At 48.3% G+C, this 25508-nt stretch overlaps 1 protein-coding gene across 2 annotated transcripts in view; it reads left to right on the top strand.

The window, feature by feature from the left end:
* LOC125644827 (unconventional myosin-X) overlaps positions 1 to 25508 on the top strand; it is a 305444-nt gene that overhangs the window by 96591 nt on the left and 183345 nt on the right. The window contains exons 4-8 of one of the 2 annotated variants that reach the window (XM_075117657.1): positions 15530 to 15717; positions 15933 to 16067; positions 18484 to 18642; positions 23217 to 23341; positions 25064 to 25077. In XM_075117657.1, the coding sequence (XP_074973758.1) occupies positions 15530 to 15717; positions 15933 to 16067; positions 18484 to 18642; positions 23217 to 23341; positions 25064 to 25077 (621 nt within the window). The remainder of the gene's footprint in view (positions 1 to 15529; positions 15718 to 15932; positions 16068 to 18483; positions 18643 to 23216; positions 23342 to 25063; positions 25078 to 25508) is intronic. The other variant, XM_075117658.1, reaches the window with a different exon arrangement.

The raw sequence follows: 25508 nt of genomic DNA, 5'->3' as shown, positions 1-25508 counted from the left end.
TGGACCTGGAGTTATCACTCTTCTCCAGGCCTCATTTCCTGACACTGGGACCCCAGCTGGCACCGATATCTCGAAGGTAGAATCATAGAATATCAGGGTTGGAAGGGACCTCAGGAGGTCATCTAGTCCAACCCCCTGCTCAAAGCAGGACCAATCCCCAACTAAATCATCCCAGCCAGGGATTTGTCAAGCCTGACCTTAAAAACTTCTAAGGAAGGAGATTTCACCACCTCCAGAGGTAACCCATTGCAGTGCTTCACCACCCTCCTAGTGAAAAAGTTTTTCCTAATATCCAACCTAAACCTCCCCCACTGCAACTTGAGACCATTACTCCTTGTTCTGTCATCTGGTACCACTGAGAACAGTCTAGAGCCATCCTCTTTGGAACCCCCTTTCAGGTAGTTGAAAGCAGCTATCAAATCCCCCCCCCCCATTCTTCTCTTCTACAGACTAAACAATCCCAGTTCCCTCAGCCTCTCCTCATAAGTCATGTGTTCCAGTCCCCTAATCATTTTTGTTGCCCTCCGCTGGATGCTTTCCAATTTTTCCACATCCTTCTTGTACTGTGGGGTCCAAAACTGGACACAGTACTCCAGATGAGGCCTCACCAATGTCGAATAGAGGGGAACAATCGCGTTCCTCGATCTGCTGGCAATGCCCCTATATATACATCCCAAAATGCCATTGGTCTTCTTGGCAGCAAGGGCACACTGTTGACTCATATCACTCTTCTCATCCACTATAACCCCTAGGTCCTTTTCTGCCGAACTGCTGCTTAGCCATTCGGTCCCTAGTCTGTAGCGGTGCATGGGATTCTTTGGTCCTAAGTGCAGGACTCTGCACTTGTCCTTGTTGAACCTCCTCAGATTTCTTTTGGCCCAATCCTCTCATTTGTCTGGGGCCCTCTGTATCCTATCCCTACCCTTCAGCGTGTCTACCTCTCCTCCCAGTTTAGTGTCATCTGCAAACTTGCTGAGGGTGCAATCCACACCATCCTCCAGATCATTTATGAAGGTATTGAACAAAACCGGCCCCAGGACCGACCCTTGGGCACTCCGCTTGATACCGGCTGCCGACTAGACATGGAGCCATTGATCACTACCCATTGAGCCCGACAATCTAGCCAACTTTCTATGCACCTTATAGTCCATTCATCCAGCCCATACTTCCTTAACTTGCTGGCAAGAATACTGTGGGAGACTGTGTGAAAAGCTTTGCTAAAGTCAAGGAACAACCCGTCCAGTGTCTTCCCCTCATCCACAGAGCCAGTTATCTCGTCATAGAAGGCAATTAGATTAGTCAGGCATGACTTGCCCTTGGTGAATCCATGCTGACTGTTCCTGATCACTTTCCTCTCCTCTAAGTGCTTCAGAATTGTTTCCTTGAGGACCTGCTCCATGATTTTTCCAGGGACTGAGGTGAGGCTGACTGGCCTGTAGATCCCAGGATCCTCCTCCTTCCCTTTTTAAAAGATGGGCACTACATTAGCCTTTTTCCAGTTGTCCGCGACCTCCCCCAATCGCCATGAGTTTTCAAAGATAATGGCCAATGGCTCTGCAATCACATCCGCCAGCTTCTTTAGCGCACTCGGATGCAGCGCATCCGGCCCCATGGACTTGTGATTGTCCAGCTTTTCTAAATAGTCCCGAACCACTTTTCTCCACAGAGGGCTGGTCACCTCCTCCCCATGCTGTGCTGCCCAGTGCAGTAGTCTGGGAGCTGACCTTGTTTGTGAAGACAGAGGCAAAAAAAGCATAGAGTACATTAGCTTTTTCCACATCCTCTGTCACTAGGTTGCCTCCCTCATTCAGCAGGGGGCCCACGCTTTCCTTGACTTTCTTCTTGTTGCTAATATACCTGAAGAAACCCTTCTTGTTACTCTTAACATCTCTTGCTAGCTGCAACTCCAAGTTGATTTGGCCTTCCTGATTTCATTCCTGCATGCCCGAGCAATATTTTTATACTTTTCCCTGGTCATTTGTCCAATCTTCCACTTTTTGTAAGCTTCTTTTTTGTTTAAGATCAGCAAAGATTTCACTGTTAAGCCAAGCTGGTCGCCTGTCCTATTTACTATTCTTTCTACACATCAGGATGGTTTGTCCCTGTAACCTCAAGAAGGATTCTTTAAAATACAGCCAGCTTTCCTGGACTCCTTTCCCCCTCATGTTATTCTCCCAGGGGATCCTGCCCATCAGTTCCCTGAGGGAGTCAAAGTCTGCTTTTCTGAAGTCCAGGGTCCGTATTCTGCTGCTCTCCTTTCTTCCCTGTGTCAGGATCCTGAACTCGACCATCTCATGGTCGCTGCCTCCCAGGTTCCCATCCACTTTTGCTTCCCCTACGAATTCTTCCCGGTTTGTGAGCAGCAGGTCAAGAAGAGCTCTGCCCCTAGTTGTTTCCTCCAACACTTGCACCAGGAAATTGTCCCCTACATTTTCCAAAAACTTCCTGGATTTTCTGTGCACCGCTGTATTGCTTTCCCAGCAGATATCAGGGTGATTGAAGTCTCCCATGAGAACCAGGGCCTGCGATCAAGTAACTTCCGTGAGTTGCCGGGAGAAAGCCTCGTCCACCTCATCCCCCTGGTCCGGTGGTCTATAGCAGACTCCCACCACATCATTACCCTTGTTGCTCACGCTTCTAAACTTAATCCAGAGACTCTCAGGTTTTTCTGCAGTTTCATACTTGAGCTCTGAGCAGTCATACTGCTCCCTTACATACAGTGCAACTCCCCTACCTTTTCTGCCCTGCCTGTCCTTCCTGAACAGTTTACATCCATCCATGACAATACTCCAGTCATGTGAGTTATCCCACCAAGTCTCTGTTATTCCAATCACATCATAATTCCTTGACTGTGCCAGGACTTCCAGTTCTCCCTGCTTGTTTCCCAGGCTTCTTGCATTTGTGTATAGGCACTTGAGATAACTTGCTGATCGTCCCTCTTTCTCAGTATGAGGCAGGAGCCCTGCCCTCTCGCGTGCTCCTGCTCGTACTTCCTCCAGGTATCCCACTTCCCCACTTACCTCAGGGCTTTGGTCTCCTTCCCCCGGTGAACCTAGTTTAAAGCACTCCTCACTAGGTTAGCCAGCCTGCTTGCTAAGATGCTCTTCCCTCTCTTCGTTAGGTGGAGCCCGTCTCTGCCTAGCACTCCTTCTTGGAACACCATCCCATGGTCAGAGAATCCAAAGCCTTTTCTCCAACACCACCTGCGTAGCCACTCGTTGACTTCCACGATTCGACGGTCTCTACCCAGGCCTTTTCCTTCCACAGGGAGGATGGACAAGAAAACCACTTGCGCCTCAAACTCCTTTATCCTTCTTCCCAGAGCCACGTAGTCTGCAGTGATCCGCTCAAGGTCATTCTTGGCAGTATCATTGGTGCCCACGTGGAGAAGCAGGAAGGGGTAGCGATCCAAGGGCTTGATGAGTTTCAGCAGTCTCTCCATCACATCGTGAATCCTAGCTCCTGATAAGCAGCAGACTTCTCGGTTTTCCCGGTCAGGGCAGCAGATAGATGACTCAGTCCCTCTGAGGAGGGAGTCCCCGACCACCACCACCCACCTCCTTCTCTTGGGAGCGCTGGTCGTGGAACCCCCATCCCTAGGACAGGTTTCAGAGGAACAGCCGTGTTAGTCTGTATTCGCAAAAAGAAAAGGAGTACTTGTGGCACCTTAGAGACTAACCAATTTATTTGAGCATGAGCTTTCGTGAGCTACAGCTCACTTCATCAGACAGTGCATCTCATGCCTTCCAATCGGCGGAGTCTCTTTCTGCTCCCTTCCCTCAGATGTATCATCTAGTCCACTCTCCGCATTAGTACCTGTGGAGAGAACATGAAAACGGTTGCTTACCTGTATCTGCATTGCTGGTACATGGACACTCCCCTTTCTTCTTCTGGAGGTCACATGCTGCCAAATTTCTTCACTGTCCTCCTGTCCCCACTGCACAGCCTGCTCTGAATCGTCAGAATGTTGTGTCTGTAGAAGCGTATCCTGACGTCTGTCCAGGAAATCTTCAGTTTCTCTTATGCAACGCAGGGTCGATACCTGTTGCTCCAGACCATGAACCTTCTCTTCCAATATGGAGACCAGCTTGCACTTTGTACAGACAAAGTCATTTCTGTCCTGTGGAAGAAAGACAAACGTGGCACATCCAGTGCAGGTCACAACAGCTGAACGCTCACCATCCATATTACCTTCCTTCTTCGAGCTTCCTCAGGAGTTGTAGTAACTACTCAGAGAAACTGGCAAGATGTAAGCCTCAGTGGGCTCTCCCCAGACAAACTCCCTCTGTTAGTCTCTCTGCTTTTTGCTGCTCAGCTGGTTCTCAGCTGACTGGCTTTTTATAACAGTCAGGCCCACTCAAGGCTCACCTGGAACAAAGCACTCCCAATTCACACTTTTAAAACAATCAAGCACATGGTCAAACTGTCCAACTGTCCCCGCAACAGACACTCTGATACTCACCAACACAGCCCCCCAATGCAGCACTTAGCATACCTCCTCTCGGACAGATCCCTGGCAAACTCCCTCTGTTTGCTGCTCTGCTCTCTTCACCTGCGGGCATGGTACTTGGATGGATGTCAAGTTAGATAGGGCCTGTTCGATTAATGTCAAGGGCATCCTGATCAGCAGTAGAAAGAAAGCTACCAAGAACATAGGTGCTAACTTTTCCCGGTGCCGGTGGGTGCTCAATGCCACCCCACCCTGAATCCACCCCTGCCCTGCCCCCATTCCAACCCCTTCCCCAAAGTCTCTGCTCCCTCTCTGCTCCTACTGGACTCCTTCCCCAAATCCCCGCCGTGGCCCCACCTCTTCCCCGAGTGTGCTGCGTTCCTCCTTGTTTCCCCTCCCTTCCATTGCTTGCTGCCGTGAAACAGCTGTTTTGTGGCGGCAAGCTCTGGGAGCTAGGGGGAGAAGCGGGGCCGCGGTGCACTCAGGGGAGGTGAGCTGGTGTGGGGGGGCAGGGCGGGGAGCTGATGGTGGGTGAAGAGCACCCACCAATTTTTCCCCGTTGGTGCTCCACCCACGGAGTTGGCACCTATGACCAAGAAATATTATGAAGCAAAGTGGAATGGGTTTATGTTTATGTTTTGGTGTAACCAACAAGGAATTTCCCCTTTACGGGCTAAGATTCCAGATGTATTGGACTGCCTTTTGTCCTTAAAATCCTGGGTGCTATCTGTTAGCTCCCTCGGAGTACACCTGATGGCTGTCAGTGTGTTTCATCCCCCCGTAGACAACTACTCTGTGTTTTCACACCCACTCATGGCCCAGTTCCTGAAGGGCACGATTTAAGTCTTCTCTGTGTTGGCAAAACTGGTACCACTCCAGGACTTGAACCTTGTTTTATCAGTTCTCACTAAGTTTCCATTTGAGCCCCAGGCATCCCACTCTCTACTACATCTTTCTGTGAAGGTAGCATTTTTGGTCACTCTTATGTCGGTCAGAAGAATTGGGGAGCTAAGGATGCTTGTGGCTGACCCTCCCCCATACAGTTTCCCACAGGGATAGGATATCTATGAGGTTACATTCTAAATTCATCCCTAAGGTGGTGTCAGACTTGCACATCAACCAAAGGATCCCTCTTCCAATGTTTTACCCTAAACCTCATTCTAGCAGTGGAGAGGTGGCACTCACTGGACATGCAGAGGGCTCTTGCAGGTTACTTGGTAAAAATGAAATCCTTTTGAAAGGCCCCTAGACTCTTTGCCTCATTCATGGAACATATGCAAGGGGAGAGGCCATTTCCTCCCAAAGGCTGTCTAGATAATCCTTAGTCCTGGCTTGAGTGCAGGGGACTGGAGTAGATGACCTGTAAGGTCCCTTACAGTTCTAGGATTCTGTGAAATGGATCTCAGGGTGCATCCAACTCTGCTATGAGATTAACATCTCCTTTGAGGGCAGCATGAAAACTCATTTGACTAGACTTCAGGCAGCACTGATCATTTCCCTTTGAGAAATCCCTATTTCCCTGTTGCTGACTCCTATAGAGCAGCAATTTGGAGTTCCAGTCACACCTTCACTGGGCAGGGCGGTTCTGCAATCTGTTGTGTCATAGGACTCCAGCCCCCACCTCCTTATAAAGACGCTGCTGGTGAATCACCTGAAGTGAACTACGCATAGGGACAGTCACTCAGAGAAGGCTGGGTTGCTCAGCTTGTAGTAGTTTGAGGTTTTTGATGTGTTGTCCCTATGTGCCACTACCTGCCTTCCTTCCTCACTGCCTGGTTTTCCTCTACTGGGAGTTAGGGGTGGAAAAAGAACTAAGATGGTGGCTATCTGGCAGCCCCATTTATTTCTTTGATGTGGAGTCCAAGAAAAGTGGGGGTGTTTGCGTGGGCCCACAAGCACGGCTAGGGAAAAATCTCTAGTCCTAGGTGCATGGAGCAGATATGTAACCTGAAGTGCACTAACCATAGGGAAAATAAATCTTGAATAGTTCAAATTACGACCAGGTGAGTAACCCATCCTTTCTGAATGGTGAATATAGGTTGTGGCCCAAGTATCTCGAGTAACTTGGGCAAATATGATCCATCATTGAAAAGAACCAAGAAAGAGCAACTATTGCCAGACTCTGCCCCCTTACTGTTCAGTAATGTCTGTTGTTGGCTGGCTCTGGCCCCTCTCCAAGAGGACTACACAAAGCCCCTGTCACATAGATACGGTTTCTGAATTTCCTTTTAAACCCTGTGGGACAGAGTTCTCTGGTGCACCTCCAACCAAGGAGTTTCCAGGAGTGACCCACATACAGGACAAGGGGTGCAGGATGGGGTGACCATGCTTTTGAGAAGACCCCTTTAGGGTTTAAGGAAAAGAGATTGAAAGGGGCTCACTGTGCTTTACCTGTGCCCAAAGCTCTTCAGAGTGTGACAGTAAAATGTGAATCTCCACATGTGTTGCCTAGCAACTGTTACTAAGGCAACAACACTGTATTCATCTTGTATTCCAGTAAATGGTCAATTAAGTTACCTGGTTTCTAGAAAGTCGCCTGTCTATATTGGGATTTGAAGGAGACTGCAAATTCTCTCTCTCTCTCATAGTACTTTGAGTAGTGTCAGGCACACTGACATCACTTAAATCATAAAAATAGCAACCTTGTTCCCTAACCCTCTCCTCATAGCTCTGACTGTCTGACTCTTCCTCTTGTTCATCCTCTGCCGTATCTCATTCTTCAGTATCATTTCTCTGTTCTGGTTCCTAGGGTTATGCCTAGTATATGAGAGGGGGATTGAAAGAGGCAAGGGATGCAATTAATGATGTTTCAGAAATAGTTGAGATATTAAATACCTTTTCAACCAGAAGAAGTCTGGAAAAATTAGGAAGAAAGATCTTGTTAAAATAACTACCAATTGAGAGGAGGTCAAGGAATACCTGGCTAATTAAAACACAAATAAACCTCATAAACCAGACAGTCGAACAGGTGTGTTAGACGGCTTATTCCTTCACCCTCCCACTTCCCTGGTTCTTCTTGCGTGAACAGAGAGCAACAATATCCGAAGTCCAAAGGTGCAAACAATTCTATGTTTATTGGGGTGAACTTCCAGCAAGCTTAAATCCAAGTTCCTTTTTCCTTATTTTCGAATCCAAGCTTACTTCCTGTTTGCCCCTAATTTATATAGTAATATTCTCAGCTATACCTTAACCAATCATTTCACTGAAATTTATGTAACCAAGTCTAACATATTGTAACATGAATAGCTAACCAATTATATTCCACCACCTTAATTAGTTTACACCTAGCAAAATTAATTACACAGCAGACAGAAACAATCACAGAACCAGACAGAGACCATGCAAATAAACAATAGCAAAGTGGGAACTATAATAGCAAAACAATACAGAAGTGAGGATTTTACAACTACATCTATAAAGACATAAGGGTTTGCCAACTATGTCAATTGATAAATGAGTTCTTACCAAACAGAAAACTATCAAACTAAATTTCCTTTTACATCTTCTAGGCTCTTCCCTTTCTCTAGAGGTGATAGATTGGATCACCTTTCCAACAGCCCCAGATTGCCTTATTTCAATATGACTGATTTGAAATGTGTGAAGACATGACCTTACATTTTCCAGCTTATGGCTGCTCTGACTGCTAAACCAAAGGCCTGAGCTTAAGAACAGGGCCTCAGACTGTCACAGTGGGAGAATGCCTTTACACAGGCAGACAGTGATTTTGATTCTTTCTTTTATACCTCTATTACTAGCTAAATGATAAACATAGACTTAAATTCTTAAAGTAGAGGCCTTTACAGACAGGCCTGAATAGCTATACCCTAACAACATGCACTCCGGGGAATTAGTTAACTAAATTACTGCTTGTGACGTTCCCCTCTCGTGTTATCTGGACAGTGATCTGCTAGGTCACTCCAATCCTCGACTCTGGGAGCCAGCCTGACCCTGCTCTGCTGTGAGAACCCTCACTCCTGGGCTGTTCACGCACGACCTCTGACATGTAAGCTGCTCCCAGCTACTTGCAACCGAATAACACTAGCCGATATCTCTGGTCCCAGCCACAACCCTAGGAACCTGTCTTGCAGTGTCCAGTTATGCCCGCTGGACACTGCAAGCTTATATGAGTTCATTAATTTAACAAAGAAATTTATATGCACCAGGCTTGTTATCCCAAGGGGAGTCTCTGACATGCTTCAAACCAAAATGCACTGCTTCAGGTAGGATAAACCAATTTATTAACTACAACAATAGATTTTAAGTGATGATAAGTCAAAGCACAACAAGACGGATATGGTCAAGTGAAATAAAAGCAAAACACATTCTAAGCTGATCTTAACACTTTCAGTGTCCTTACAAACTTAGATGCTTCTCGTCACAGGCTGGCTGGTTGCCCTTCAGCCAGGCTCTTCCCTTTGATCAGCACTTCAGTCGCTTGGTGGTGGTGTCTGTAGATGGAGGTGGAAGAGAGAGAGAGAGCATGGCAAGCGTCTCTCCCTTTTATCATGTTCTTTCTTCCCTCTTGCTTTGCCACCCCCCTTCAGAGTCAAGCGAGCATTACCTCATCATAGTCCCAAACTGACCAAAGGAAGGGGGGTGACTCACTCAAGAGTCCAACAGATCCTTTGTTGCGGCCTAGGCCAATGTCCTTTATTCCTGTGAGGCTGCGTTTGCCCATACATGCCCTGATGAGGTGTGAACTGCCCGTCTGCTCTTGGAGAATTTTTGTCTGGGCTTGTTTTAAATCATGAGGATACATTTTCAGCCTCATAACTATATACATGAAATTATAACCTTTAACATTATTATAACATTACTATAACAACAATGCTCAGTGCATCATGAGCCTTCCGAAGACACTCGACATGACACACTTTGCGTTGGATACCACACAGTCATATTATAAGGATGAACATGGGGGTGTAGGGTGTTCCCCCAAGGTACAGCGCGTCACATTGTGTCCTTGAGTGTTCATGAAAGTCATGAACATATGGGAGAGGTACCAGAAAACCGGAGGAACATAGGAATGGCCATACTGGGTCAGATGAGGGGTCCATCTAGCTCAGTGTCCTGTCTTCTGACAGTGGCTGGTGTCAGATGCTTCAGAGGGAATGAACAGAACAAGGCACCTTTGAGTGATCCATCTCCTGTAGTCCCGTCCTAGCTTCTGGCAGTTGGAGCATGGGGTTGAGTCCCTGACCATCTTGGCTAATAGTCATTGATGGACCTATCCTCTGGGAATTGACCTAATTCTTTTTTGAGCCCAGTTATACTTTTGGCCTTCACAACATCCCACGGCAACAAGTTCCCATAGTGGTTGACTGTGTGTTATTGAAAAAGTACTTCCTTTTGTTTGTTTTAAACCTGCTGCCTATTAATTTTATCAGGTGACTCCTAGTTCTTGTGTTGTGTGAAGGAGTAAATCACACTTCCTTATTCATGTTGTCCACACCATTCATGATTTTATAGATCTCTATCATATCCCCCCTTAGTTGTGTCTCTTCTAAGATAAACAGTTCCAGATTTTTTAATCTTCCCTCTTACGGAAGCTGTTCCGTATCCCGAATAATTTTTGTTGTCCTTCTCTGAACCTTTTTCAGTTCTAATATATCTTTTTTCAGATGGGGTGACCAGAACAGTACATGGTTTTCAAGGTGCGGGCCTACCATAGATGTATATGATGGCATTAGGTTTTTTCAGTTTTATTATCTTTCTCTTTCCTTATGGTTCCTAACGTTCTGTTAGCTTTTTTAACTGCTGCTGCACGTTGAGTGGATGTTTTCAGAAAACTATCTGTGACGACTCCAAGATTGCTTTCTCGAATGGTAACTGCTAATTTTGACCCTATCATTTTCATAGAATATCAGGGTTGGAAGGGACCTCAGGAGGTCATCTAGTCCAACCCCCTGCTCAAAGCAGGACCAATCCCCAACTAAATCCTCCCAGCCAGGGATTTGTCAAGCCTGACCTTAAAATCTTCAAAGGAAGGAGATTCCATTACCTCCCTAGGTAACGCATTCCAGTGCTTCACCACCCTCCTTAGTGAAAAAGTTTTTCTTAATATCCAACCTACACCTCCCCCTCTGCAACCTGAGACCATTACTCCTTGTTCTGTCATCTGGTACCACTGAGAACAGTCTAGATCCATCCTCTTTGGAACCCCCTTTCAGGTAGTTGAAAGCAGCTATCAAATCCCCCCTCATTCTTCTCTTCTGCAAACTAAACAATCCCAGTTCCCTCAGCCTTTCCTCATAAGTCATGTGCTCCAGTCCCCTAATCATTTTTGTTGCTCTCCGCTGGACTCTTTCCAATTTTTCCACATCCTTCTTGTAGTGTGGGGCCCAAAACTGGACACAGTACTCCAGATGACGCCTCACCAATGTCGAATAGAGGGGAACGATCACGTCCCTCGATCTGCTGGCAATGCCCCTACATTTACATCCCAAAATGCCATTGGCGTTCTTGGCAACAAGGTCACTGTTGACTCATATCCAGCTTCTCATCCACTGTCACCCCTAGGTCCTTTTCTGCAGAACTGCTGCTTAGCCATTCGGTCCCTAGTCTGTAGCGGAGCATGGGATTCTTCCATCCTAAGTGCAGGACTCTGCACTTGTCCTTGTTGAACCTCATCAGATTTCCTTTGGATCAATCCTCTCATTTGTCTAGGTCGCTCTGTATCCTATCCCTACCCTTCAGCGTGTCTACCTCTCCTCCCAGTTTAGTGTCATCTGCAAACTTGCTAAGGGTACAATCCGCGCCATCCTCCAGATCATTAATGAAGATATTGAACAAAACCGGCTCCAGGACCGACCCTTGTGGCACTCCACTTGATACCAGCTGCCAACTAGACATGGAGCCATTGATCACCACCCGTTAAGCCTGACGATCTAGCCAGCTTTCTATCCACCTTATAGTCCATTCATCCAGCCCATACTTCTTTAACTTGCTGGCAAAAATACTGTAGAAGACCTTGTCAAAAGCTTTGCTAAAGTCAAGGAATAACCCGTCCACTGCTTTCCCCTCATCCACAGAGCCAGTTATCTCATCATAGAAGGCAATTAGATTAGTCAGGCATGACTTGCCCTTGGTGAATCCATGCTGACTGTTCCTGATCACTTTCCTCTCCTCTAAGTGCTTCAGAATTGTTTCCTTGAGGACCTGCTCCATGATTTTTCCAGGGACTGAGGTGAGGCTGTCTGGCCTGTAGTTCCCAGGATCTTCCTCCTTCCCTTTTCTAAAGATGGGCACTACATTAGCCTTTTTCCAGTCGTCCGGGACTTCCCCCAATTGCCATGAGTTTTCAAAGATAATGGCCAATGGCTCTGCAATCACATACGCCAACTCCTTCAGCACTCTTGCATGCAACGCATCCAGCCCCATGGACTTGTGCTCGTCCAGCTTTTCTAAGTAGTCCCGAACCACTTCTTTCTCCACAGACGGCTGGTCACCTCCTCCCCATGCTGTGCTGCCCAGTGCAGCAGTCTGGGAGCTGACCTTGTTCGTGAAGACAGAGGCAAAAAAAGCATTGAGTACATTAGCTTTTTCCACATCCTCTGTCATTAGGTTGCCTCCCTCATTCAGTAAGGGGCCCACGCTTTCCTTGACTTTCTTCTTGTTGCTAACATACCTGAAGAAACCCTTCTTGTTACTCGTAACATCTCTTGCTAGGTTTTGTATGTATGTATTTTGTATGTATGGTTGGGATTATTTGTTCCAGTGTGCATTATTTTGCACTTATTACTCCTGTGGGAATTCAGCACTGCTGTGCATGTGCAGAATTTATGTCTAAGGCTAAGTTTTTGTCATGGTTATTTTTAGTAAAAGTCACGGACAGGTCTTGGACAATAATGAAAAATTCATGGAAACCCGTGACCTGTCCTTGAGTTTTACTAAAAACGCCCATGACAAAATGGGTAGCCTGGGCAGCTGGGGGGTCGCGGGGGAGGGCTGGGAGCTCCAGGGTCATCCCCGCTGTGGCTGGGAGCTGCCGGAGTCCGCACTGCTGCCTGCACTTGTCACCCGTGGTGGCTGGGAGCTCTGTGGATCCCCCATCACCTGCGGTGCATGGGAGCAGTGGGGATTCCCCCTGCCACTGCGTCCCCCCTGCCTCCCAGGGCAACCGTGAGCAGCGGAGATGCCTCCTGCCGCTCGGGGTGGCTGTGAGCAGCGGGGATTCCCCCTGCCACCGGATCCACCCTGCCGTCCATGGCGGCAGGGAGCAGCTCAGGTCCCTCCTGCAGCCCATGCTGGCGGGGAGCGGTGTGCCGGTCCCTCCTGCCGCCTGGGGTGGCTGTGGGCAGTGGGGATTCCCCCTGCTGCTGTGTCCCTCCTGCCGCCCATGGCGTCTGGGAGCAGTGGATCCTCCCTGCCACCCCTGCAGCTCTCTGTCTCCGCAGGCAACAGAGGACCCTCCAGCTCCCAGCCGGCGGCTGGTTGAAGTCACAAAGGTCTTTGGAAGTCACAGATTCCATGACTTCTGTGAACAAATCACAGCCTTATTTATGCCCCTCACAGCTTTCTTTGCTTCCCTGCAGAAAAATGACTTTCTGATGGGGAAGGAAAGGGAAGTCACATGAGCAGTCAACCACAAGCATTACCAATTCACTGCCCTACCATTCGGCCTCTCAACAGCCCCCCGGGTGTTCACCAAGTGCAGGTCTGTTGTGGCTGCTTTCCTCTGTTGCCAGCAGGTGCAAGTATACCCCTACCTCGACTGGCTGCTCAGGGGCCACACCAAGGCACAGGTGCAGTCCCAAATCTGTCAGGTGCACGTTCGAGTGGCTGGGTCTCCTCCTGAACTTGGGGAAGTCGACCTTGGAACCGACCCAGAGAATAGAATTCATTGGGGGCAGTGTTAGACTCGGTTCAGGCGCGAGCTCTTCTGCCAGAGACCCGATTTCAAGCCATCACGGGCATAATTCAAAGCCTTCAGCAATTCCCAACCACAACAGCAAGGGGGTGCCCGAGTCTCCTCGGCCACATGGCTGCTTGCACTTATGTGAGCCAGCCCACCAGGCTGTGGCTCAGACCGTTGCAGGCCTGGCTTGCCTTGCCCTACTGCCCGGGGTGCGACAGCTTGAATTCAGTGATCACGGTGCTGGGGCAGGTCCTCATGTCCCTCCACTGGTGGCTCGACCCCCAAGCGGTGTGCGGAGGAGTCCCCTTCCACAACCATGAGCCTTCCTTGTCCCTGGTTGCAGACGCGTCGGCTCTGGGATGGGGGGCGCATCTGGTAGACCTCCAGACACAGGGCCTGTGGTCGCAGGACGAGTTCTCCCTACAAATCAACATCAAGGAGCTGAGGGCATTGCGCCTCGCTTGCCAGACCTGACTGCCAGGCCAGTGCATGGCAGTTCTGATGGACACCACCGCCATGTTTTAGATCAACAATCAGGGCGGAGCCCGTTCCGCTCCCCTATGCCAGGAGGCCCTCTGGCTGTGGGAGTTCTGCATAGCCCACTCTGTTCATCTGGAAGCATCCATTCTACCAGTTCAGAACACGCTGACGGACCACCTCAGCAGGTCCTTACGCACACACGAGTGGTTCATCCATCCGGATGTCATACACCTCATTTTCCAAAGGTGGGGGTTTCCCCAGGTCGACCTGTTTGCCACGTGGAGCAACAGGAAGTGCCCAATGTTCTGCTCCTTCCAGGTCACAGCACAGGCTCCCTCACTGACACATTCCTGCTACCCTGGAGAGGTCGCCTGCTCTACGTTTTTCCCCCGTTCCCTCTCGTGCACATTCGAACCATTGGCAACTTGCTCCTTCCTGTACCTGTCTTGGAAGGTAGCGTTCCTGGTCGCCATTACTTCTGCGAAGACGGTGTCTGAGCTAAAGGCCCTCACCTCTGACCCACCTTACACGGTTTTCCACAAGGATAAGGTGCAACTCTGGCCACACCCGGCCTTTCTCCCCAAGGTGGTGTCGCACTTCCACATCAGCCTGTCATGAAAATGTCCTGTCTTGATATTTCTCAGGAACCTGCTTGCTTCTCTGTCATCCCAGATCTTCTTTCAGCTCTCCTCCCTCCACCAATGCACCTTGCCCCTAACCAGGATGGACCACCTCCGAGCGGTAGACCTAGGCAGTGCTTGGCCACTCTGCTGACTGAGAGCTAAGGTCGCCCATTAGTACCCCTCGTGATGTGGCCCAATGATTATTTCCCCACTGATGACACTATAGGTGCTGCTCTTGGACATGACTTTTGGGTAGTTTGGTGCCTGTAGCATCTCCTCAGCTCTTATGCTTCTGCCAGTCTGGGTCCTCTCTTTCAAAGTGTCATCTGTTCTGCCATCGTACTGCGTCCACATATTACATCCAGCAGGGAGAAACCACAGATTGCTCTTGGGTTTACAGAACTCCTGCTGTCTGCAGTTTGTTGTTTGGCAGTGAAGTGGAATGCTGTCCTCTGGTGGCAAAATATAGTACCACCAGCAGCACTGTGAGAAATTCATTGGTTACACCTGAGCTGAAGATGCGGCTGTTTGGAATTGGGGGCTTGCAGCCCAAGATGAGAAACTACAGTACTGGAAGAGCAGGAGGAATGCACAGAGGGCAGGGAGTTACGCAGGGATAGGGCTTTATTATGGATCTGCATGGATTGGAGACAGGGTGTGTCACTCTGGCATTATTGTTCTGTGGGCTAGACAGGTCCAGGTAATCTCCGCTTAGCACAGGATCTGTGTGGGGGAGTGGCAAAGGTTGTTCTAAATCACCTTTTGGTCTTGATTCAGTTTGCCAGTAGTAAGTGCAGTCAAAGCAGCTGGGTTCAGGGGCGGATCTGGCCCCATGTTTTGAAATACTTCAAATAAAAGCTTTACAACGAGCCAAACAAAAATATTTTGTTGCAGAGCAGTAAAATTGTAGCTCCTCCTCCCCTCCCCCCCCGACTTTGCAGCACCCTTCCCCTCAGAGTCTGTTTCCTCTCCTGCTCCCTGTATTGGGAGGTTGTTGGTCTTGGCTCTGTGACTTCTCTCAGGCTCACCCACTCCCACCATTAATCATTTCAGAGTCCTGGCTTGTCGGTGGCTTTTCTGGTACTTGATTTTCTCACTATATTTTGTTTTCTCCCTCAGACGAACATTGGTTCCATCTTGGCATCAGTAAATCCGTACAAACCCATCTCTGGTCTGTACAGTGCGGCCGCCATGGACCTGTACAGACGGCATCACCTGGGTGAGCTGCCGCCCCATATCTTTGCCACTGCTAATGAGTGTTACTGCTGCTTGTGGAAGCGTCACGACAGCCAGTGTGTTCTGATCAGGTTAGAGACTAACCCTATAGCTAACCCCCGGTTGTATTACACTCCCACCGTCCTGTCTGGCCCGTGTGTTCCTACCCTCTGTCTCTCGTACACCTGCAGTAGTGGAGATGACCCACATTTGGTCCTACAGACCACTTATTCTCCATTCTCCCTGGATGGGACAGTCACTTGCTCTGTTCTGGGTTTGTGAGTGTATCGTATCTGTTCCTTAACAGCGGAGAGAGTGGAGCTGGAAAGACTGAGAGCACCAAGTTGTTGCTCAAATTCCTGTCAGCTATGAGCCAGAACTCTCTAGGGAGCCCTGCATCTGAGAAGAGCACTCATGTGGAGGAAGCCATTCTGGAGAGCAGGTACAGTTTGTCTGCACGGGAGAGACAACCAGTGAGCAGTCAGGGACAGTGTTTGCAGGGGTAAGAGGGGCCCTGTATGGCTGGGGCAGCTGTGTGACCTTTATCACACAACAGCCCTTTTTTACCTCACTGAAAAACTAACTTCTGGAGGGCATAGAATGATAGAATCATAAAGTTTGAGGCCAAAACGGACCATTAGATCATCTAGTCTGACCTTCTGTGTGGCACTTGCCACCCCCAGCACCCGCACACTAAACCCAGCAATGGAAATGAGACCCACTGAGAATAGGAGGGACTGAGGTGCACCAGTAGTCCAGGCCCCTGCAATGGCAGGGGAATGATTAAATGAGCTATACACAGATAATCCTAGCAAGTGACATGCCGCAAAGTGAAGCAAATCCACACCCCCAGCCCCCGATCATTGCCTATCTGACCTGGGGGAAAATTCTTTTCCAACCCCACACATGGCAATCAGTTAAACCCTGTTCATGTGAGCAAGAACCAGCCAGCTAAGCCCCTGAGAGCCCTGGCCCTCCCCGTCCAGTGTCCCATCTCCAGCCGTGGCCACTCCTGATGGTTCAGAAGAAAGAGATTAAAAAACCTGCCAGAATACATTGGGGATGGGGATGGGGTGGGGGGAGGAATCTTTTTCTGTCCCTGAAGGTGGCCAGCTGAAACCCTGAACTGTGAGCACCAAACTCTGAAGCATGAACATTCAGGTACCACAGTGATGAGTGCTGTATAAGAACCTGAATAGAAAAGACCAGAAGGGAACTTGGCAGCTGGTATTGGCACATCTAAACAGTGATGGTATTAAGCAGGGACAATGTAAGAAACACACACCCTGGAAGTCCAGGCCCCTTGTAAAGGGCCAGTAGAGTGGCTACTTTCCAAATAGCCCTTCGTAGTTCTGCGGGCCTGTGGCACTTCAGTACTGTTTTCTTCCATGCCTGCCCTTATGCATGAGCTAATCTGTAAAACCAGTACCCTGTCCTCAGACCCACCTCTGTCACGGGGCCTATGGTAATTTTCCAAATGGTAATGGCTGGGCAGGTAGCTAGCAGGGATAACTGACATCACTCAGACCCTAAGTCTGTTTGTCTTTTAAATCTTTTAACTGTGCCTGCAGTGTGTCTGTGTAACGTAATGTCCCTTTTGCTGCTACCCTCTTCTTGCTTCCTCTGTGAACTCAGTTTGTTACAGATACTTGTTGTGTTTGTCTTTAAAAAGATTGTAAGCTGTTTGGGGCAGGGAGTGTTTCTTGTTACTTGTGCAGTGCCTGACTTAGTGTGCATCCAACCTAGGCCTTTGGGAGAAATTGCAATATGAATAATAAAACTAATATATAATCATTAGATTCCCCACTCTGGGTTCCATGCTGCTGCACGAGATCAGGTTGGGAGCTCTCCATTCTCCTTAGATGAACTGTCTCCCCATATCTTTGCTATTGATGGGGACAGAGGAAAAGGTGGTTTTAAGTCACTTTTGTGCTTCCTGTGATCCTGGGGCTTGGCTGGGAGCTGATCCAGTCTCCAGCTCAAATTAAATCAGTTACCGGGCTTCTCTAACCTATGCCAGCTAGAATGCCCTCTAGGGACCCTTTTGCTGGTTGAGCATCAGTGTTGTGTGAGGCATTCTGGTTTTACCCTCTCTAGCCTCCAAATGGCTGTCATACCCCCTCTGCCTGAGGGCTACAGGGCTGGGGAATTCTCAGCAGCACCCAGAAAATAGCTTTAAGGTCACTTCTTTTTTTATGCTACTCCAGTGGCACTGAATGACCTTAGCGGGGCTGAGGAACTGGGCTAATGTATACAGAAAGCCAGCAATGCTATTGTTAAATTTCAGCTCAGACTTGCTCATAATATTAAAGGCTCTCCTGTGTGGTGTAATGTTATCGTAATCTTGTTTACTTGCTTTTTGTGACGTTCATGCTTTGTATTTTTCCCAGAAATCCAGTCTCTGAAAACTCCCTTAACCCAACTGGGTTAGTTTCAGTGGTGTTCTTGTTTGTTGTGTCCCCTTATTTTAGCTGCTTCTTTAGAAATGTTAACATATCTCTCACATTTCCGTCTTGCTTGCTTGGTCTCTTCAGGAGACTTGATTTCTAAGACAGAGAAAATGTATGAAAATATCCAGATTTCATAGAATCCTAGAATATCAGGGTTGGAAGGTACCTCAGGAGGTCATCTTGTCCAACCCCCTGCGCAAAGCAGGACCAATCCCCAACTAAATCAATTTGTACTTGTTGATTGAAACTTCAGCATAGTGTATCAAGTTTTGAGATTTTTACGTGAAGATGCTTCTTTGTTGAACTGATATTCTTCCTCTGTGAAAGAAAGTTAATACTAGAAGGATTTTGAAAGGTGCATAAAACAGGTTGTTGATGTTTTCTCTAATATTTATTTTATTTTCCTAGGGGTTCTACTCCATCCTCATCCTCCTCGACCTCTCTGCTCCTTTTGACACTGTTGATCATACCCTCCTTCGTGACATTCTGTCTCCCTTGGCTTTTGCGACTCCGTCCTCTCCTGGTTCTCCTCCTACTTCACTGGCTGCACCTTCAGCATCTCTTTCGGTGGGTCCTCTTCCTTCCCTCTCCCACTGTTCGTGGGGTCCCACGGTCCTCTGTCCTTGGCCCTACTCCTTTCTGCTCCCTTTACCCTTCTCTCTGGGTGACCTCATCTGCTCCCATGGCTTCAGCTCTCATCTCTAAGTCAGTGTGTCACAGATCTACCTCTACATTTCTGATCTGTCTCCTTCAGTCCAGTCCCATATCTCTGTTTGTTTCTCTGACATCTTCTTCTGGATACTTCTCACTGTCCACTATTTAACATGGCCAAAGCTAAACTCCTGATCTTTCCTCTGAAACCGTCCTCGCTCCCCCTGTCCTTTCTGCCATTCAGGTCTGTAATCTGGGAGTCATCTTTGACTGCTCTCTTTTTACCTCTTACATCCAGCCTGTGTCTAAATTCTGCAGCTGCTTCCTTTGCAACATTTCAAAATCCAATTTTTTCTTTCTCTCCATATAGCTAAAACTCTGGTTGCAGACCCTTCTCATCTGCTGTCTTTACTACTGCTGCCTTCTCTGCTCAGGCCTGCCTGTCACCCATCTCTGGTGCCTTCAAAATGAAGCATCTAAGATCATCCTTCTAGCCTGTAACTCTGTCACCCTCACCCCTTTGAATTCCTGCCCTGCACAGGCTTCCTATTCTCCACTGCATCAAATGCAAACACCGTTAGGGCCCTTCACAACTCTGTTCCACATACATATCTGCACTTGTCTCGCACTGTGTTGCCTCCCCCATTCTCTCTGCTTTACTGATAATGGCAGCCTTAAATGCCTATTTGTCCACTCTCCCAGAAATGCCTCGGCACCTTCTTCCATGCTGCCCCTTATGCATGGAATGCATCACTGAGCTAAACTGTAGAGCCACTCCCTCTGCTCCTTCAAATCCTTCCTCCAGAACCACTTCTGCCATGGACCCTGCTAGAAATCAGCTCTTCAGTGAGTGCTTGGGGCTGCTGCAGTTGGAGAGAGCTGATTTGATTTAATTACTATTATTATTTAAATTCAGATTATTTAGAACCACCAGGAATTGTCAAAGTGGTAGTTAACCTACACAATGTAACTGTGGTAACCATGTGACCTTATTATCCTCACCCATGTCCTCCCTTCCCCTTCTGTTTGTCATGGTCATTTTGTTTCAGATTAGACCCTGATCCTGCCAACATGTATGTGTGTAATATTGTGCATGTGCGGTGTTGATGAACCAGTGGGACTACTTGTGTGTAAAGTTACTCATGTGTAAGTGTTAGCAGGGTCAGGACCTAGACAGTAAGCGGCCTGGGGCAGGGGCCACGGTTCCTGGTGTGTTTGTGCAGCACCGAGCAGAGGAACTTGGTCCTGCATGGGCTGTCTGGGTGCTATTGCAGTACAAATAATTTCATTTTTGCCTTTGTTTAAAGCCTGTTTTTTGAAGGATAAAGTATAAAGGTAGGGCTTGAGGTTTTGTAAAGCTTTTCCTGCTAAATTGGAATTAATTTGTAAACTGGATACAGTTAACTTAGGCTTGAATAAAGACGGGGAGTGGATGTGTCATTACACAAAGACAGGTTTCAGAGTAGCAGCCGTGTTAGTCTGTATCCGCAAAAAGAACAGGAGGACTCGTGGCACCTTAGAGACTAACCAATTTATTTGAGCATAAGCTTTCGTGAGCTACAGCTCACTTCATCGGATGCATTCCTATGAAGTGAGCTGTAGCTCACGAAAGCTTATGCTCAAATAAATTGGTTAGTCTCTAAGGTGCCACGAGTCCTCCTTTTCTCATTACACAAAGTAAAACTATTTTCCCTTGTTTATTTCCCCCCCTACTGTTCTTGTCAACTGCTGGAAATGGCCCACCTCGATTATCACTACAAAAGTCGTCCCGTGTCGTGTCCCCCCACCCCCCCCAGCTCTCCTGCTGGTAATAGCTCACCTTTCCTGATCACGCTTCTTACAGTCTGTATGGTAACACCCATTGTTTCATGTTCTCTGTGTATATAAATCTCCCCACTGTATTTTCCACTGAATGCATCCGATGAAGTGAGCTGTAGCTCACGGAAGCTTATGCTCAAATAAATTTGTTAGTCTCTAAAGTGCCACAAGTACTCCTTTTCTTTTTGCGGACACAGACTAACATGGCTGCTACTCTAATCCCTTCACATAGCTAACCTTGTCCAAAGTCAAGACAACCTGCTATTTTCTGCAAACTCCAGCAGTATTTGATCTCAAATAACATTGTAGGTCATAATTATTTTTTAACCTTTTCGTAATCCTGGACCTGCTTCTCTCTGAAACTGCACAGAAGAGACTATGGGCATCATCCACACATTCAAAAAAATGCAGTCCTCTTTGTTAAAAATCGCAATGCGTTTTAGTGATAAATATAAACCTTTAGAGAGCATTCCTGCAAAGTGGCCTTGACTTTTCTTTGTGTTTTGTTTTCCCCACTGGACTTTTAATCTTTCTATTGGTTAAACCACTGGCTCTCAACCTTTCTAGACTTCTGTACCCCTTTGAGGAGTCTGATTTGTGTTGTGTACCCCCAAGTTTCACTGCACTTGAAAAAGTACTTGCTTACAAAATCAGACATAAAAATACAAGTGTGTCACAGCATGCTATTACTGAAAGTTGCTTACTTTTTCATTTTTACTGTGGAATATAAATACTGTGCTTACATTTCAGTCTATAGTGTATTCAGCAGTATAAACAAGTCATTGTCTGTATGAAATTTTAGTTTGTACTGACTTCACTTGTGCTTTTTATATAGCATGTTGTAAAACTAGGCAAATATCTAGATGAGTTGATGTACCTGTTGAAAGACCTCTGCATTCCCCTAGGGTACACGTACCCCTGGTTGAGAGCCACTGGGTTAAACTTTTAAATAGAATATTTCTAATCGTGGTCCCATTTTGCCTGTTCGAATGAAACTGGCTTTTTGCCCTTGAAGTGTAATTAAAATCGTTCTGCTGAGCAAGAATCAAAGTCTTCAAAAAAACTTCAAATCCAGACTCCAGCGAGAAACTGTTGAATAGGCATTCATTTGCAAATTGGATACAATTAACTTAGGTTACCTTGCATAATGACTTAGCCACTCCCAGTCTCTATTCAAGCCTATTTCCCATTGTAGTTATGTTGTCCCATTTTCAGATGGGGAAGATGTGGCAAAGAAGTGGCTTGCCCAAGGTTGCAGACAAAGGTAGTGTGAGAACAAGGGTTGGGACTAGTCTCACTAGATCAGGGGTGGGCAAATTTCTTGGCCTGAGGGCCACATCTCGGTATGGAAATTGTATGGAGGGCCAGCTGGGGCAGGGAAATGGGGCACACGGGAGGTATAAGGGCTCTGGCTAGGGGTGCAGACTCTGGGGTAGGGCTGGGGATGAGGGGTTTGGGGTACAGGAAGGTGCTCCGGGTTGGGATGGAGGGGTTTGGAGGGTGGGAGGGGGCTTTCAGCTGGGGCAGGGGTTTGGGGCACATGGGGGGTGAGGCTCTGGCTGGTGGTGCAGACTCTGAGGTGGGGCTGGGGATGAGGGGTTTGGGGTGCAGGAGGGTGCACTGGGCTAGGATCAAAGGGTTTGGAGGGTGATAAGGGATGGGGCAGGAGGTTGAGGTGTGGGAGGGGGGCCCCTCAGGGGTGCAGGATCCAGGTGGTGCTTACCTGAAGCAGCTCCCGGAAACAGTGGCCCGTCCCCCCTCCGGAGGCAGGGCCATGCTGCTCTGCGCACTGCCCCGTCCACAGGCACCGCTCCGCAGCTCCCATTGGCCGCGGTTCCCGGAGCCAGTGCTTGGGGCAGGGGCAGCGTGTGGAGCCTCCTGGCTCTTCCTGTTTCCGGGAGCTGTGCGGACCTGCCGCACATGTGGAGTGGAGCAACGCAAGCCCCCGACCCCATTCCCTGGCTGGAGCACTGGAGCGGGGAAAGCTCCCAACCCCACTTCCCGCTGGGAGTTCGAGGGCCAGATTGAAAGGTCCAATGGGCCGGATGTGGCCCGCGGCCCATAGTTTGTCCACCCCTGGGCTAGACCACCAAAGTCCCTGCAGGTTCGTGGGTGTGGATCTTCATCCTGAAACCTTAACAATTGAGGCTTGTCCATGCTGAATGGACATTAAAGATCCCAGGGCAGTTTTCTTAAGACAGGGGTTTGCCCCAAACTTTGGTGACTTTTCTGAAAATCTTGGGCAACAAGAGCCCAGTTTACCTCTACTGCATAGTGTTGTATTGTGCATCCTCTTAACAAATTATTGTCCTGGCTTCTCTAGCCTCCAACAGCAATAAAGGCATAGCTAGGAGGGTGACTTGTTTTGGATGTGAGATGGGCCCAAACAGTGCTAGTGCTGATTGCCCACATGAACCTGGGTCTGATTTAACTAATCCCAATCCCATTGTTTAACGCCTATCTAGTAGTGTGTTATAGCTGCCTCTTGCCAACACTGCCAGCCTTTCCCCTCCAGCTCTGCCTAGCTGCTTATACATGCAGTTTTCTCCAGTCTGTGTTATGGTGAATGTAATACTGAGATGGCAGAATGTACCTGGTGCAAAGCAAACCCTGCCTGAGTCACGCTGGTGTTGGTGCTGCTGTTCAGGTCCATGATTGTCTTCCTTCCCCAGCCCGATCCTGGAGGCCTTCGGAAATGCCAAGACGGTTTATAACAACAACTCCAGCCGCTTTGGCAAGTTCATCCAGCTGCACTTCTCCCATCATGGACATATCCAGGGAGGGCGAGTCACCGATTGTATCCTTTCCTCTTGCTGTCTCTGCCCCTTCCTGCTCCAACACACACATCCAAGAGGGGAGGAGCTGTGGAAGGCGAAAATGGGTGGGCAAATTTCCCTGCAATGGCATGACTTCTTTTGTATCTTACTTAGAACAGGTAAGGCCATGTCTACTCTGTGAGCCCTGAGGAGTTTGCACTACTTTACCCTTCCCTGCATCTATAGATTCCTTAATATCTATGCATGAGATGGGAACAAAGTTTAGGTTCCTGTCACAAAATATCACGAATACTTTAATCCATAGAAGTAGTAGAGCAGGCCTGTTATACCATTTAGTTCATGCTGCTCCCTTGGAAAACAAGAGAGGATTGTTCCCTTTTGTGTATGTTCTCTTGGGAGCTGCAGTCAACAGCCAAGCCCTGGCTGGGAGTTAAGAAGATATTATCCAGCATGTCCAAGCTGCACTCAGACATAAGGAACAATGGCAGCTGTAGGGAGCCCGTTGCAGCTCTCTGATATAAGAGCTGCCCAGTGCCAGTGCACAAGGGCAACCCTAAGATATGTCGGGGGAGGATTGAGCAGAGTCGAGGTCTGCTTTTGCGCAGTCCCCACTGCTGGAATGGCTTTGACATGTGCCCACCCCTTTCCCATCACACTGGGATTGGGGGGCGGGAGGCAGCTGGGGTAGAAGGCAGCTGGACATCAGCAGAGAGTTATTTTATGTGGTGAGTGCTCCACAGGCCATCTCTGGCTGCTTTAAAGCACTTTGTGCAGCTTACATGGCACAAAGGGGCCCTGACAGACTGGAGAATCTGGACCACAGAGTCAGGTGGCAGCCAAGTTAGTGACTTATTGTGGGGAAAATTTTGGCTTGAGTGTCTTGCCCAAGGCCAACCTTGGATGCCTAAAGGTAAGAGACCTGAATAAGTGACTTGATTTTCAAAGATGCTGAGCACTGCAAATCCCACTAACTTCCAGGGGAGCAGCAGGTGCTTAGGACCATTGAAAGTAATTCTCCCTGGACCAATGCAGTTGCTGGTGCTGATTTAAAAAAAGAAAAGAAACGATTTGGACAGAGTGACAGCTCAGCCTCTCCTCTGCTCTTCTCTCCTCTCCCACTTTCTGCAGGTAAAGGCTCCTCCATCTCAAATAGAAGTTGGGGCAGAAATCACTTGGGACGTTTTGTGGCCTGTGTTATGTAGGAGGTCAGACTAGATTATTGTAATGCGTCACTTCTGGCCTTAAAAACTATGAATCTCTAGCTTCTGTGACCTCACTAGATACCCTGGGCTTGACCTCTGCCTCTCCTGGTGTACTCTGGCCTGCCACAGACCCTGTGCTGGGCCTGACCTCTCTTCCACTCTCTCTCTTAAATCTCTTGTTCTGAAAGTAATGCTCATGGCCATTCAGTGCCTCTTTCCTGTAGCCTGGGGCCTGGTTTACATATAAAACCTAGGCTGACCTAGCAATGTTGTGCAGGGGTGTGAAAAATTCCCTGGGGGACATAGTTGTTGACATAAGCCCCAGTGTAGACAAGACTATGTATGGAAGAGTTCTTCAGTTGACCAAGCTAACACCTTTTGGAGAAGTGACAGAAGAACCCCATCCAATACTGTAGTAAGTGTCTGCACTACAGCGGCACTGGATTAATTCCCATGGGGCTCGGAAATTCTTTGGCAGTCACCAGAAAATCAGATTGGGAGGTCACTTGAATGTTGTTTCCCCCTTAACCTGATGCTCAGATTTATTGGAGAAGGTGAGTAAAGTTTGTTTCTGGGGGTGCGTCTCCCCACCCTCCCTCAGTCTTGTGAGCCCCTCCATTCCCTCTCTCTCCCCTGAGGCAGTGTCCAAGCAGGGCTGCCCCTTCTCGGTTGGACAGTGCTACCTCTGTGTCCAGTCACTGCAGTGAAGGCATCACCTCTCCAGGATATTGTTGACGATGTTCTCTCTCCGGTCATTCCAAATGCGTACCAGTGACATAGGAGGAAGGATGTTTGTTCATGGAGAGCTTTGTTTTAATGCTCTGCTTCAGAGAAGGGGCCTTTCAAACTCTTCCCTTGTTGCCTGACTAACCTTTGCAGCCTGGGGGATGTGAGGTCAGGCCATGGCATTTAGGGGCTCTGGATCCTTCAGTGCCATTTCCTTAAAGGGCTTTTACCCTCTTCCTAAATAATCTGTACTCTGCAG

This window comes from Caretta caretta, chromosome 11, assembly GCF_965140235.1.
Source record: "Caretta caretta isolate rCarCar2 chromosome 11, rCarCar1.hap1, whole genome shotgun sequence".
Classification (NCBI taxonomy): Eukaryota; Metazoa; Chordata; order Testudines; family Cheloniidae; genus Caretta; species Caretta caretta.
This window is presented reverse-complemented; position numbering and strand designations above follow the sequence as displayed.